A 16808-nucleotide genomic window follows, 5' to 3' on the forward strand; every position below is an offset into this window, starting at 1 on the left:
CGGTTATCATATACTAGATGATATATTCTCCCCCCCCCAAAAAAAATCTTTCATTCCCCCTAACTAGGGTGTGGGGTTTTGTATCAGTTGTTAGATTTTTACATAGGATTTTAAAAAGTTCAATTTTCAAAAAGTACTATACTTTGTGGAAACTGGAGTAGGTCTACGCGACGTCAAAAAAGTGCGCTCGCTCCTCCACGGTTATAATATACTAAATCAGTGGTTTTCAAGCTTTAAAAAAAACTTTTTTATTTCGGAAAATTTTTATCCGCACAAAATAAGAATAGCAAGTTTGCAACATTTGGTTTTCCTAATTTTTGAAATAACAATAAAAGGTTATGTGTATTAAAAAGCATGAACCATGGCTTAAACTGCAATTAACCACTGAGAGACTATTACTGTACCTGTAACGAAATCGGCGCACCAGTTTATTAGAATATTGTATTAAACATTATGAAAAATAAGAACATGCACCATTTTCATCCGCACATTCATCCGCACCGCGTTTGTCATCCGCATTAAAATGTTTTTTTATCCACACAAGTGCATACCATCCCACGTGTTGAGAAGCACTGTACTAGATGATACATTCTCCCCCTCCCCCAAAAAAATCTTTGACCCGCCCCTGACTACGGTGTGGGGTTTTGCATCAGTTTTTTACATCGGGTTTCAAAAAGTAAATTTTTTATACACATAGTACTTTGCGGCGCAAACCTATGAGGGCTCACTAGTGTTGTTGTCAGATCATGCCCCAAACATATTTTGTTAACTTTTGTAAATCCAAAAAGTTTCATAAAAGTTCGCGCGAGCGTACATCTATTTTTACTATGTTTTTTTTTTGTTTTTTAAGGGGCTCATGCATAGAACGACACGTTACGCTATGTAAACTGATGAATTCCATGAAGTGTTTTTGTTTTATTTCACTATGAATACTTTGTTTAATTTCACTATAAAGTAAAGCTTATCTAAACAAAACAGTTAAACTATAAAGTATGTTTATCCAAACAAAATAGTATGTGGTTCAACTGGAGGTAACTAAACTTCTTAACACTATAAAGATTTGGGAAAAATAACCTGAAAAAACTTAAATTGGAAATTTTATTGCCACTAGTTTTGCCTGTCAGTCCACAGTAATGACTTCGCTATGTATCAGATCATGTTGCGTTTATTCCAAAAATATTGAATATCGGTATCGAAGTAAACTGTAAAGTTTCGCGCATCTCTAGTCGCTATCGCCACATTAGGAAGCACTATTCTAGGGCAATGCACTACATAAGTTTTAAAATTACCGAATTTATTTAAACTAAAAACGTGCATTTTCTATCCACATAAAATACTTTATTATTTAGATACAAGTAAAATAAATTTATTTCGTTGTTTCAACTCTCTGTAAAAACCTTGACTCGCTTGCCGACCACGCAATAATAATAACAGTTTCAATAAACCACTGCCAGCAACTAATAAAGGCTTCGAATCACGGAAGCTGTAAATCATGTTTTTCTATTGTTTCTTTGAACAATTGTCGGTGAAAAGCGAAATTTCCGGACCGAAAAAGGCTGAGGCTAGCAGAATTGAACATATGCGGTTTTAAGAAGGTTTTTACATTGTTTCGGGAAGTTTCCGCGATATGAAGAATGGACAGGACACAAAGCTTTCGAAACCTTGATTCCCTTTGTTTATTCAAGCAAGCCAACATCTAATCACTTATTCAAACGTTGGTTTAAATGATTGGGCTTACGAAACATCAGATATACCAACCAGGAAAAACTGCTTTATATTGCCTTTTTTGTCACACACTTCTTTCACGCTTATACAAAAAAATGGTTGCGGAGGAAATGAAAATGTGTGAAAGCCACGCCTACTTGACATCTATCAATACAAATATCTGAACCAGGGGTGGGCAAATGCATTCAATTGAAAAGTCATTTGCAAAAAAGACAAGCACCAAAGAGCCTCAAAATTATTTTTATACAAAAACTGTTAATAATGCAAGGCCAGCAGCATAATAACAGAATTTTAATATAACAAAACGGTAATAGCAAAATAACACGCACAATATTTATTAATATCAGTCTTTTGTTAACTAACTCTTCGGACTCTATGTCTAGTGTTACCTCAAAAACGAAATGCTGGCCTAAATAAAGAAAAGAAAAAGAGAGGAGCGTTTATAAACGGTGCTCTTGGTAACCTTTTCAATTTTTTTGAATTTTTACGATTCAACTAGAAGAGCCACAAAAAACATGCCGGAGATCCGCATGCGGCTCGCGAGTTGCAGTTTGCCCACCCCTGATGTAAACTATTGTAGACTAGTAACTGAACTCTAAAAGTTCGCGGTCAAGAATTTACATGTTACACAGAACAGGAGACGTTTATATAAATCCAATGCAAACGTTCGTTTATCATTCGCAGTTTGTAAATGCACATCACTAATAGATTGGTAAATGTTAATGCGAGATTTCTTAAACTTGGTTCCTTTGAACACTTGGGGTGCAAGGACTAGTTTCAGGGGCTTTATAAAGCCTAATTAAAATCTCCGTGTATTATTTACCAAAATGGAATGAATTATTCAAAGAAAGGTCTTTAGTTGAACTCAAAAAACTCTTTGGCGTCTTCCCCTAAAATTTGTTTGACTTTATTTCGGACGACAAAACAGTATATTGATAATAAAACGAACTACAAAACAAAACAAAAAAGTTTTTAGAGTTAATTATTGAGTGATTTAAAACAGAGTTTTAAGTAAATCTTTTTTTAAACATTTTGAAAACGGTAAAAGTTTATTATATTAGGTTATTAAGTTTTAACATGTAACAACATATTTTAGTTAAATATACAGAATTTTACGTCCTGTTTGTTTTTGTCTAACGGCATAACTTTCGCTTTAAAATGTCTAACTTTGTGGCATTTTCATTTTGTTTATCGTTTGGCTATGATAATAGCGTTAGTAGCCTATATTTTACTTTTGGTTTCACAAAACACGGCAAAAGTCCGATAATGATGCACTGTACAGTTGGTACTAGTTGGACGCTGTATGAACGATTTACAGGAACATGGCGGTCAAGAAGGACATCAAAAGTAGAGCAACACCTGCTTTCGGCATGGAACCTGCAAAATAAGCAGAAGGTTATTTTCGTTTTGGAAATAAGCAATCACCGTGTACACTTTACGTGCAAGACGGTGTAGAATTTTAGCTTTGCTGTTGATTTTTAATTATTGAATGACACTACCAAGCAGTGTTTTAAACAAGTCACTTTGAAATTAAGTCCCAGTCAAGTCATTTGCAAATAATTCCAAGTCTAGTCTTTCCAATATATAACAAAGAAAAACTTTATATATAACAAGAAAAGTGCTAGTTCAAGTCGTCAGTTGCCCAAGTCAAGTCCCAGTCAATAAGTCATAAATAGAGCAAGCCAATTCCAAGTGAAGTAGTAGACATAAAAATAAAACGTTAAACTTTTAAAATTAGAAAAACATTAAAATATGAGCAATAACTTGACTGAAAAATAACAAAAACGCAACATAGATGTTACCGAGCTAATTCGCGTCTGAGCGCCTCATATTATTAAAAAGATAAAACGTCAAGCAATACTGGCTTACAGGATAGCATCTACAAATAAGGAACTTTCTTACAATGCTGAAAAATAAAGTAGAACTTTTTTAATTTTAAATATTTAGATGAATTTACCAAGTCCGTAAAGTTTGAGTTTGTAATTTTGTAAACTTTCAAGCTTTTTATAACAAAGTGCGCACCTTATAGCAACACTTAGTGGTCTGATCACACTTTGATGATTTATAAACCTCCGTTGGTTACTCTAAGGCAGAGCTGGTTACGATAAAGAATTGTTTTGCAACAAATACGTTTGTCTAGACTCTAGACTTTAGTACAATCAAGGTGTAGCAGACTTTTGACACGCATATTGACTGAGATGTAATGTTTAACAGCTGGTTTTAAATTAAAGGCTGTTAATTAAATTGTACAGAGCCGATCCGTACGAGAAAGGCGTCACTGGAATTGTAGGAAAGTTATTTCCGAATCCACAAGTTGACATCACTGACAAAACTGCCGTAGTTGCAGCCTAGTAGCTCATTAGTTTTTGTAGTGAAAGTTGAAAATATGAATTAGTGTTTATTTGATGTGCGGCCCTCCTGTAAGCATTACATTTCCTAACTGGCCCTTGTGTTAAAAAGGTTGCCCACCCCTGCTGTAGCGACATATGTGTTTGTTCGTTCTCCATTTTCAAATTGGTGTCAGCGTTTCGATGCTATTGTTTCTTATTACAGAATACAAAGTACAGCGGACATAGGTAATTAATATTGCTTAACGACTGACTGACGCCATATTGAAATCAGACACACAGGAAGCGCTATATTAGAAGGAACAGTTTTCCAAAGTCTAAGCCCCATACTGCAATAGGTCACCAAACTTTACACGCTCCATAACCTAAAATATGTCAGTTGCCTTGCAGGTTAACAAGCATTTGCTTAACGGAATCCAATGCGATCCACAAATGTTATTTATAACTTCACGCCAGTTACAAGGGTATGAGTATAAATGACAAAACCTTTTATAACTTATATCGTTGAAATTATACTCAAACAATATCCTTAAAAGAGCAGGGGTTCCTAATTTGTTACCGCGGACACCTCAATTTTTTGCTTCGCGTGGACCACGGTGGGTAAGAAATTCACAAAAATGATGTCATCAATTGACGTCACATTACAAATAGACTTAAATGTGGTAATTTCGGTTCAAAAACTGTGAAAGTGTAATGGGGTCTAAATACATGCAGTGCTACTGTTAAAACGTTTTATTTTTAATTTAATTGTTTCCTTTGGAAAGTTGATTATAAACTTCTTAAACATAGACTAATATTCCAATTTGGCATTCATGGACCCCTAAAACTAGTTCACGGGCCGCCAAGGGGTCCATGGACCCCAGTTTAAGAACCCCTGGTTTAGTGGAAAGTCATCTGAACCGTTCCGTCTTACTTTTACCACTAAGTGGGTTACTTAACCAACGGTTAAAAACAAGTGCTACAGACGGAACGTACCGTGGTTGCATCCAGTTTTCGAGCAAGTCCCGTAGCATGTTTTGGTCGTAACGCCCACGATGGATGTGCTGTTGCAGTTTTCATTCTCTTCGTGTTGCGAACAGGACCGAGACACCGTAACCGAGCCGAGACCTTTGTTGTCTTCAACTGAAAAAACAAATCTCTGTAAATGGGCGTATTTGTTAAAATTTCTTCAATTGTCTTCTAATATATTTATTATGCAGAAGTAACTAACAACAGAGACTTATCAGTTTAGTCTTTTCTAAATGTTTGGCGGTAACAGAAGTTAAATCTTTGAGAAGAAAAATATATGAGGGACATTTAAATTAGTTGAAACTAACTGTGTAATAGGTTTCACAAGTCCGCGGAAATTACGCAAATATGTTTGAAAGTGTTGTTCCTCATCGCGTGAATTGTTTCAGGAAGTAAATTTATTCACTAAAAAGTTCAACAAAAGTTCAAAAGGTTAAAAAATGTGATGCGAGTATACAAAAGAAGGGCAGTTAAACTTATCACACAAAATATCAATAGTGATTTGATTGCAAAGCTTTTGCCAAAGGCTTTCGAAACTGAATGTGGAGAAATTGACTAAGTTAATCAGTAATCAACAAAATGTTTAATACAGTCAAGTTGAGTTAAAATGCTCAACCAGGGGGGTTCCCAAATGCTTCGAAAAAACTTAAATAGAACCTGAATATCACATTACGTCCAAGTGAAACTGTCAAGCAATATTTAAAATGCGAAAAAGAACAGAAAAATCAAACGTGAGAAAAACAAATCAAATAGCAATCACAATCGCCATTTGTATTTTAAAAAAATAACTCGAAAAAGTAAAATTTAAATGAAAATCCTAACCATAGAAATTTCTGTTTACTGATACTTACCCGAAGTTGTTGTTGTGATGGTTGTGCAGTGCTCGTGGTAAGGTTCAGGACATGCTGTTGCTTGAGTTGGAAAACTTTTAAGGCAGCTGCTAAAAGATGTCTGCGTCTTTGTCCCGTAGCATTGTACACACTTGGGACGAGCAGCTGCAATCACAAAAGTGCTGGTTGAAACTAAAGTGTTCTAAACAAGTCATTTTTAAAAGAACATAAGCTCAAATCAAGTAATTTGTAAAAAAAAACTGTAATTCAAGTCAAATCCCTTTTGAAAGAACTTAAGTCACAGTCAAATCTTTTGTAAACACCAAGTTAATTATCTTTAAATGAGCTTAAGTCCCAGTCAAGTGGTTTGTAAAAAAAAAAACTTAAGTCCTTGACGTAGTTTTTGACGTAACTTTTGCCCAAAAACATTGTGTTCTACCCAAATTAAAAGTTTTACACGACTCCTGGATTCAGTATAGTGTGTAAAAATTTCCCAATTACGTATCAAATTGCCCACTTACGCCACCCAGTGTTGCAGCCACTTGTGTCGCAGTTCTCGTGACACGTGACTTTGCTAATTGTCAAACCGGAGATGGCTTTGCTATTGCATCCGGTAGAGGGCGACTTCACAGCTGAGCAACCTCGCTTAACGCTGAGCAATCTGTACTCTGATGTTCCTGATTTGAAACACACAAAAACACTCTGATGAATAGCCTTGCTTGAATCATTGACTGATATATTCGGTGAGTCTTCGATGGCGTTCGATGTACCAATGGTACGTAAGCCGTAATCGTTGGTCAAAAAGCGCCATCATAAGGGCTAGATCACAGTTGTTGAACATATACGTCTGTGTATCTTTCATTGAACTGCAGCCTATAGGCAAACTTTTTAATACAGATTATTGATTGCTGTATATTGCGTTTGTGTTATTTTTTAGTTAAATTGTTACTTATAATTGGACGAGAATACCTATGTTAATGGTTTAACGTTTTATATTTATGTCAAAGTCTGTCAACAGTTGACAAAAATCTAAAAACAGATCGCATTGTTCGCAAATATTTTCGCTCGTTACACAACTTTTTATAACGAATAGTATTGCAATACCTTACGGCTTAGCGCAGTGGTCGGCAAACTGTGGGTCACAGAGCCAATTTTAGTGGGCAGCGAGCTATTTTTATTTGTTTAATTGTATCATGTAGTTGTGGGCCGTGTGTCTGATAAACGTACATTTATTGTAGTTTATTTTAAATATAAGTGGGTGTGGCGTATTTTGGTGACGTCATTTTAAAAATTTGCACGCCCCCAGCCCTAACAAAAATCCTAGATTATCCCCTGTTGTCGTAATGGTTTTACATAGTGGGCTTTCAATAGCTCTGGAAAGGGTATTTTGGGCCGCAAAAAAATGTTGACCGACCACTTCATAACTTAAAATAAATTTACCTTCCTTTCCGATGATATACTCTACAGTAGAGTAACAGTACTTCTCCTCAGCAGAACAAGATGTTACCGAGGCCCGGATGCGACATCCAGAAACATCATTGCACACGACGCACGAAAGAGCGGCCGGCTTCTCGGCTGCAAAAATAGAGAAAAATACTATATACGCCGTATGGCGATAAATGCTTTTTAAAGAACGTCATCTTGATAAAAATGGCAATTTTTATTTAAATAAATGTAATAAATTCGCCAGGGACTCGAACAGTTGGACAATTTCGGGTTCAAGGATTTTTTCGAAATCAGTTCCGGTTTCGGTTCGGAACAATTTAAAAGCTCAAGTTCGATTAAATATGTTTTTATAACCGGTTTATAAAGTTCCAGTTCGAAATGTGTTACCTAAAAGTGTGAATCTTCAAATGTAAAAAATACATATATATAACTTGACTCTGTAAACTACAATTTGTAACGTCATGCGGGAGTAAAGTTCGGGTTCGGTTAAGGTTCAGGTACTTTCAAAATATTAGGTTCAGTTCCGGTTCAGCTCCTTAAAATCTTCAAAAAAGGTGGTTTGCAAAACAATTAGCCCAAAACACGGTTTGTGAAGACTCGGCTCGGGTCCATTTCGACTCCCTGAAATTGGCATCTTACGTGTTGCTGTGTTGCAGTTGTCGGTGGTACAAGATTCCGAGCAGGTGTACTGGATGTAGTTGGGTAGTGGAGGGCTGGCACTGATGTCTGTCGTCCTGCACCCCGCAGTGAGGTAGTTCGAACACCCCCTGGTCACCACTGATCGCACAATGGCTCCGGTGTCTGCAGAACAATGCAAAACAATAGGTGAGACAATTAAAGCAGAAACCGGTTTTAAGCCCTTATTGTGTTAGACCAGCGGTTTCAACCAGTGGGCCATGGCTCACTGGTGGGCCATAAGAACATTTGAGGTGGGCCACAAACCAATTTAAAAAAGCTAGATTTAGTTTCATATGTGTCGCTATATTTAATTTTATAGGAATAATGGCTTGGGGAGGAATTATAAGGAATGTAAATATATTGTTCAGCCGCAAGTATCACACCAATGCACGGTTAAATAAATAATCTGTTTTGAGATATGTTCTGCTGTGTTTTGTTCTAAACCTATTTAACAGTTATTTCTTTCATAAATATATATTGGGCCACAGACTTTTTTTGCAACGTAAACGGGCCACAAAAGCAAAAAGGTTGAGAACAACTGTGTTAGACAAAGGCTTACCGAACTGGGGGTCGCGTAACGAGTTTACGGATCGCGAGTAAGTCCGTATAATTTTTGATACAAAATGTTACGTCTATGAAATTGTAACTTTTTCTGATTGATATGCTAATGGCAAACTTAATGTAATGCGAAATTCTTAAAATGCATATTACTTCAACAAATACGTGCCAAAGCAGACAAAGCGAAACGTCATATTTTAAAGTGTTAGACCTAGGGGGCTCGCGGCAGGTTTTAATAAATTAAAAAAGTTTGGAAAGTCTATAGTGCTAGACTAAGGCTATAACCATAGATGCCTTTTTCCGCTAACCTAAAAAGGCCCCCAAGGCCCCATTCAGACGTAAAACAATAACTTTACATATGGCTTTTTTATTGTGGGCGTAATTACGTATGATTTACGCGTCTTAATTTGTTTAACCCCACAAAAAGTTTGGGAAAGCGTATAAAACTATAAATTGTGTTACTCGTGTCCGTTTGACATTGTTACAATTCATTCTTTGCGTTAGTTGTACCATTAGGTTAAATATCAGTTGAATATCCGTTGGGTTGTAAAGACTATCTTTCCTTGATGATTTGTATGGCGCTATCCTTTGGATTAGACAACACCTCGGTTAAGGTTAAGAAAGGCCTATCGTTAAACGGGTAAATAAGGCCGACTTTAAAAAAACTAGATAATATAGCACGAGATAGAGTTAGCTCCACCAGGCAACATATCAATAAATATAAATCGCTCTTCTGGTGTAAACGAAGTATAAACCGACGTTTCGGCAGCAGATACCAGCTGACCTCATCAGGGTTAATAATTAAAACGAGAGTGCGTTAGCCATATTATATACTGAGAAGTAAAAAATTGTAAAAACGTAGATTAAAATTAATAATTCTAGACGTCGCTGAAGTATGCGATAAGCTGTGACGCGCCGGAGTCATCCGGTGCAGAACTGCGCCGTCGGACAACGGGCGTTTATCAGCTATTGCGTATAGCTACAACGACGAGTAGATTGCCGGATACCATGAATCCTTTTTATTCATGGTGTTAGGAGATTTGTCAATCCGGAATGATTCAATGAACCGTCTTTTGTAATAGTGCGGTTCCCAGTCTAGAATTTTACAGTTATCCCAATCAATTCCGTGTCGGAGTTCAACCGCATGCTCTGCCAGAGCTGACCGGGATGCCTTTTCGTGGCGGACATCACGCATGTGTTCGAGTTTCCTGGTATGAAAGGAACGTTTAGTTTCCCCTATGTATGTTGCTGAACAACCTCCACAGGGAATCTCATAAACTGCCCCTTGACGTTTTTCTGGTTTGACTGGATCTTTAGTTGAAGGTAAAATATTTCCAATTTTTCTGGCTGGTTTAAAAGCTGTAGAGATGTGGTGGCCCTTCAAAATGCGTTTTAATTTTTCTCCCAGACCTGGAATGTAGGGAATAATGGCCAGACCTTTAGATTCTGGTTTAGATGTTAAATGGTTGGTTTTGTTACGAGGTTTGAACAACCAGTCGGGGTATCCGTTTAATCTCATGGCCTTCTTAACATGTTTAATTTCGTTGCCTTCGTCCTGATAGTTACTGCACAGTTTTGAAGCTCGGTGTAGCAGGGAACTCACAACCGAGCGTTTGTGTTGTAAAGGGTGGTCTGATATAGCACGAGGTTTGAATTCACGACCTCGACCAAAACGTTTAATTTTTATGCTATGGCCTTGCTTGCATTAAAATCCTCCCTTATGGTGGTATATGGATAGTATATTAAAGGCTCCCGGTGTATGTTTACACGTGTGTATGAATGTTTCAAGATCATTGTAGCAAGTTACGTCATATTTAACCTCAAGTTTTTGAACCCTATTTGTACAACGTATTCACAACAGGGAAATTGACGAGAAAAATCCGGATTATAGGTTCAGTTTAGCTGAGTACAGATGTCAAGCAAAGACGCGGTATATACCCACAATAGGTCAGTATGACAAATTATAGTTATCATATTGGTAGAAAACTCTAGCCCGACCATTTCGGGGGATATTGCAGGTAAAACCCGATAGCGTATGTTTCGGTCAGTGGGTTTAGGTTAATCCGCTTAAATCAGATCGGTCGCCCGAGAGAAGAATTCCATCGTACCGTTTTTTCCTAAGTTGTTTACATTATTACGGTTCACTTTAGGTGGGTACAGATGTCATACAGAGGTCGGTGTATTTCCACAATATACCGGGATATGCCATCTTGCCGTAAGCCAAACACACACGGAAATTAGGCATCCGTTGTCTCAGTTAGGTTGGCGCACAACGTAAACACATTGGTGCAACTCCTATCACTGCTGTTAGATAAACACGCGTTGTTGATATAAAGGTTGAGTAAAAACAACACGGTTAATTAATAGCTGGTTGTCACGTGATGACGATAGGAAACCACGCTATGTTGACGTTTTGTGCATTGGTAGCTAATAGTCCAACCAGCCTGCACTTTGTTTATTTTAATGCGCAAGAGCTTCAGAATATTTGTCCTCGGCTCACATTAAGACGTTGCATGTTACAAAGGATATACTTTACAATAAATTTATTTTTACACACTTGTCTACAATTGTATTAAAAGGTTATGTTAAAATACGTATGCTTAGGAAAGTATTAAATGCTGTACAAAACATATGATAGTAAACTATTAAAAGTGAAAATGCTATATTTATATTTATAAGGAACAAGTAATGTGATGTTTTGAAAATCCCGGCATCTTAAAAAAAACAACAAGTGATTTATACCGCATGGGAACAGTATCTTCCCCATTATGTCGTCCAAAAAGACGCATATTCTTTACTTAAGTTGCATATTCTAATCTTACTGTCTCTGTGTCCTTGCGCGAGAAAAATGAGTTATGTAAACCAAAAAGGCATCAATACAGCGGTTCAGATAAATAAATTCATATGAGCTAACGCGTTATAGCGCTGTGCTGGCCAACCTTTTCCACATGTGAAACACTTTTAGCAACAGAGCTAAAAAATCCGGTGATACACCTACGGTTTACATAATGGCGATGGGCAATAGACAACATAAATAAATATTCTAGACTGCCTATAGGAAAAGGATATTTATAATTAAAAGCGTCAAAGGCGCCAAAAAATCCACTGATATAGCGCACTAAAAATGCGCGTTTATAAAAGATGTGTTAACGATGTTTACATTTGGTTATTATTGAAGAAACATTTTCAAACTCTTTTTTTGCTCCCTTCGTTACTTATATAAACATAAGCGACTAGGTAGAGAGGGTTCGGCCACATTTTGCGCATTGTGATGTTGCTTTATTCAGATTAAAGAGACGTTTCAACATTTACCTCGGGAAATTGTGGTAGTCTTGGAAGTTACGCAGTAGCTATATGTATTTGGGCATTGGCTGCCCAGCGGAAGGCCGGATGACGCCTTGGCGCAATTCGAGTCCATTTCCTCAGTGCATTGGATGCAAGAAAGATCTGAAAGTTGATATAAACATAATAAGCTTGTTGGTATGAGTCGCGTTGGTCTGACCAACGCCCATGGTGGACATGTTGGTCATTTCTGTAAAGAAAACAAAAAATGTACAATACTAACAAAAAAGACAACAAAGGCCAAACAGTTTTAGGTGGTTCCCGGTCTTGTGTTATACAATAAAATATGGCAAATGTCAGCTACCCAGGTTTCTCTCAAATCAATGTATTCGACTCAAAATGAAAACTACATTTTTTGATAAAAGTTTAGTTATCCGGTTTTGTTTTTGAAACAAATATATTTTATGTTGGAAAATAATGATAGCCTGATGTGGGGTTAAACTTTGCGTTCTCAAGCATACAGGAAGTTTCTTATTGGCCTACACAAGCTAAGTGGGAGCGAGCTTGTCTAGTGGAGAAACAACCATAACACCGTTGCCTGATGTATACTATTCGTAAAACTAGCATCGGTTTTTATTAATCTATCCTATAGAAAAATTTTAAATTAACATAGTTGGGAGATTAGAAATTTAAATTATCATTTTCAAAAGTTTACTATACTTTCTTATAATGGGTGAAATCGTGATCCAGCTAGTTATACGTTTTTAGCGTTGTGAATAGCCCACCAAAACATCACGGCGTAGGGTATTTAACTAAGATTACCTAAACACATTTTAACAGTTAAGTCATCATTTCGTGTAAACACATCGAAAATTATGCGTAAAAATTAAAAAACTCCATAGTTAAATTACATTTTTTTGAGGAACAGTCATCGCCAGAGTTGCCCGAATTGCAATTGCACTTTCCCGTCAGGTAATCGCAGTAACCTCCAGTTGGATAAGTGCAGTTGTTGGGGCAAGTCTTCAGAAGAGCTGCAAATAGTTTAAGGTTATCTTTCGCCAGAAAAATAAATAAGAAATTCAAGAAACCTAATATTTTTTTCCGTTATTGTATCGTGTGATTTTTTGTTTGTTTTTTGTTCGATTTTTTTACCTAAACGGTAAAAAATCACTATACAACGTTACGCGGTTAAATTGTAAAATATTTGGAATTTAATATTTCTATTTGCTTCGGACACAGCACCGTCTAACACTAAGAATTCTCGATACCTATACCCAATGTGGGATGCTAAAAATAAAACACCATCTACAGCTATGAACCAAAAAAGCTCATTCGTAACGGCAAAGAGAGCTTACTGGTGGCTTTGGCATTGCAGTTTTCCGAGTTACAAGAGAGATAGCAATCGAACACATTGGTTGAGGTTTCTTGGCACTTGGTAGCATCAGGAACAGAAGTACTTCTATAGTCGTGATCATAGGTAGGACTTTGACAGGACCTAACAACCGTGGACGGTAAACCTGTACAAAGTACATTATATTAAACCAAGCATGCACAACATTGGGAAGGGACTACTTTTTATTGTGGATAATATAATAAAAAATCTGCATCTGTCGAGTTTTTTTTCTTTTTGAGGTTTGGGTGATATTCATTATAAGTTGTCTTTCAAGCTCAAGCTATCAACAACTCGTCCATAAATAGCTTCTTTGCAATGTGGATTAACATAAGCAGGGCTGCGGAATTGCAGTCAGACTCGGGACTCCACCAAGACGATGTTTTACTAGAATCAAAGTCAGGACTCTAGTAAAATCACTTAAGACTACAACTCGAATCCCGAGTCCGATGTGCGTATGCACAGTAACAAATTTCGAAACTGATGGGCCGCAGACTGTATGTTGTAAAATTGGAATAGCATATGGTGTAATATTTCCAACCAGCACGTATTGTGCGTATGAATTATATCACACCCGCATGAGTGTAGACAGATATATGCACTTTAATTAGGTTACGTTAATGGGTTGAATACAGCAGGGGTTCTTAAACTTTTTTCACCGCGGACCCATGAAATGTTTTTTTGGCATCGCGTGGACCACAATAGGCAAACTTTTTAAAAAATGACGTCATGAATTTACGTCACAATACAAATAGACTTCATAATTCTGCGGATTTCGGTCCAAAAATGTGAAAGGGTAATGGAGTTTAATGCATTCAGTGCAATACCGTTTAATTTTTAATTAAACTGTTGTGTTTGATAAATTGATTACTTCTTAAATATACACTAATATTTCAATTAGGTTTTCATGGACCCCCTAAAACTAGGTGACGAACCCCAGTTTAAGAACCCCTGGAATTCAGGCTGTAGAGTCGGAGCCTGACTTGGACTCGACCAAATCGCACGTTTGACCGGAGTCGGACTCGGTACTCGGGAGTCGGACTCGGGTTCATATTTTTGCCGGAGTCGGACTCGGGTTCATTTTTTGGCCGGAGTCGGACTCGGGTTCATTTTTTGGCCGAAGTCGGACTCGATAGTCAGCCACGGGATATTTTTAACCGGCTGCAAATCAAAGTTACTCAGATAACCAGGTATAAACTAAACAAACAGTAAGGCTATATTTTCATTATAAGAGCGGCAACAAAAACACCTCACCCCTTTGCACTCTCAATTGTGTTCGGCAGTATTCGGTGTCCGAGCATCGTAGAGCCGTAAGCTCGGTGGGCCTGTCATAGCATTTAGTTTGTCTTGCCGGTTCGCCGTAGAAATAACTATAACTTGAGCAGGTCCAACAGGAATAACCTAGAGCAAAGCAGTATAGCCGTATTGGTTAAATTAGTTAAACACCTCGAAACTTGTAAGAAACGGATGTTGGAAGTGAAAGACAACATGGAATAACCTATTTGTTATGTATAATTGTTATCGCAGCATATAGTTCAGAAATAACCTATAGCTAAACATACAGCGTGGCGTAGCTTATTACGTGTATGTAATCGCGTTTCCTTATCTTTTGAATAGCCCCAACAGAAAGCTAGCAAACCAGCTTCCTCATGTAAACAAAGTTTAGAAACGAATTCAGAACTTGTTAAAAAAATATGAAATACAAGGTGTATTAAGAAGAGTTTTCAAAAAAGTACCATAATTTCCTAGATTAAGTCAGGATTTTTTGCCAAAAGGATTTTTTTGCCTTAAATTTCGCTGGGATAAGTAAAGTTAAACGTCGTATGGCAATATATATATTTATTCCCTGATCCATAAATTATCAAAAACAATTTGAAATAATGGTCACTAGCCTACTTTTAGGATTTCTGGAGTAATAAATAATGTGTGTTGTAAAATTCAAGCAATATCAAACAGTTACTAGCTTACGAATCTTTCTTACAGGGTTTTCGCCACAAAATGGCCTAGCAATGCTAGTATTAGGTCAAACGCTTTATGAAGATGTTGAAAAAGATGATTATATATTTCGCCGACAAAAGCATCGTCAATATATCTAATTACGAATGAAACTTTTCAGGAGTTAGGTCGACCTTAATTTTTCAAGGTTAAGGTTTTTTTTATTTCACACATTCAGTGCAACAAGGTTTGTTTACTGGTTTAATATTACCGGAAACTTGGTACTGTTGGCAAAGGAACATCAGTAGAAAAAAACAGGCCTTCATCGCATCTGCCAAAGTTACTTGACGATTTAAATCTGCAACCTTACCCAATCTAAAAAGAAAAGGGACAACGATTTAAAATAAACATATAATATTGGATTTTGTATCAACGTGTACAAATGCGACAGAATTGCTAGCCGTAGCTTGGTCTGGATGTAAAAAAAAATATATGTGTAAAAATATTGTGCTGTCATTTGGCAAAAACCTTATGCTATCCAATCAAATCTAATCGTCATACCTTCGTAGATTCAACTATAAATGTTTAGCGAGCAGTCTGCTGTTAACGTTGCCAATAATGCCTTCCTCTAAAACTGACTAACGCCCTACAAGCCCTTTAGGGACCGGGGATATCCAACTTGAGTTTGGTTACGCATAGCCTACTTTGAATATTAGCAGCTTCATGTATGAATGCCTCACAACCAAAAATGACTAACGCCCCATAGGCCAGACAGACAACTCTAAAACGACCACAAAGGCAAAAATCCAAAAATAGAGTTGAGTTACGCTTAACTTTCTTTGAATATTAGCAAATTTACGTATGAATGCCTCTCTTAAAACCATTCGTTATTGTTGTCTAAAACTATCGAAAACTCCCCGAATTTACGTGGAAATTTTTCGAGAACAAATATGCTACTAATTTTACCCAAATGTATACATAGATGATGACAATAACTCGATTTGCAAACATTCCGCCTTACACTTAAAATTCAAACACTGTGCAACGAGTGACAACTGCGAACTGATTTCCTGGACTTATACAACTCCCTTAAATGCTACAAAGTACTAAAATGTATATCTTCGGCCCTCAAAAAGAAAAAAAAAAATCGGCCCTAGGTTTGTTCCTGCGCGACCTAAGCAAGCGTTCTTATCGTAAAACGAAGTTTCCAATCGACTTAACAGCTACAGAAGGAGCCATAAAACGGAAATACGTCAATGTTGGGGTGGAGTACAATAGGACATGACGTCTATCTGTATGTAGTTTAGAATCTATTTACGTTTTCACTATGGAAGTCTGCAGTTTGTTCATTTGGGCGGATGACTTATTGTGAAAACAGGAGAACGAAAGTTCCCTTAGAAGCCGTCCTGGGTTATAGCAGTGGCATCCTGGGGTATAGCAGTTAAACGCTACTCATCTTAGAAGCTTTCCAAACTGTTTTGCGCAACTGCGTCTTAACTTAATAACTAAAGGCGGTAATTCTAAACTCTACCTCACCAAAACGTATATTGCATCAAACCAGTGCGTTTTAACTACATTGAAACGAAGAAATTATTTCGTAAGCAGTAA

The 16808-nt window shown here is 37.0% G+C and overlaps 1 protein-coding gene across 1 annotated transcript; it reads right to left on the reverse strand.

Moving 5' to 3' along the window:
* Nucleotides 1-2614: 2614 nt before the first annotated feature.
* Nucleotides 2615-15667, reverse strand: LOC146133734 (uncharacterized). The gene is made up of 11 exons (XM_083397371.1): nucleotides 15472-15667; nucleotides 14520-14666; nucleotides 13231-13392; nucleotides 12787-12906; nucleotides 11906-12040; nucleotides 7997-8158; nucleotides 7352-7486; nucleotides 6433-6588; nucleotides 5933-6076; nucleotides 5049-5195; nucleotides 2615-3102 (listed from the first exon to the last, which is right to left on the reverse strand). The coding sequence occupies exons 1-11, from the start codon at nucleotides 15524-15526 to the stop codon at nucleotides 3038-3040; spliced, it is 1428 nt and encodes a 475-aa protein (XP_083253497.1). The 5' UTR covers nucleotides 15527-15667; the 3' UTR covers nucleotides 2615-3037.
* Between the last annotated feature and the right edge of the window lie 1141 nt (nucleotides 15668-16808).

This window comes from Ascidiella aspersa, chromosome 9 (genome assembly GCF_963924565.1).
Source record: "Ascidiella aspersa chromosome 9, kaAscAspe10.2, whole genome shotgun sequence".
NCBI classification, from domain to species: Eukaryota; Metazoa; Chordata; class Ascidiacea; order Phlebobranchia; family Ascidiidae; genus Ascidiella; species Ascidiella aspersa.

What these genes read in the sequence shown, in the direction of transcription:
- LOC146133734 (XM_083397371.1), bottom strand. Translation starts at nt 15,526, where the DNA reads ATGAAGGCCTGTTTTTTTCTACTGATGTTCCTTTGCCAACAGTACCAA. An exon ending in CCAACAGTACCAAGTTTCCG is followed by an intron (nt 14,667 to 15,471) that starts GTAATATTAAAC and finishes GCTTTGCTCTAG; the next exon opens with GTTATTCCTGTTGGACCTGC. An exon ending in TGACTGTTCCTCAAAAAAAT is followed by an intron (nt 12,041 to 12,786) that starts GTAATTTAACTA and finishes ATCAACTTTCAG; the next exon opens with ATCTTTCTTGCATCCAATGC.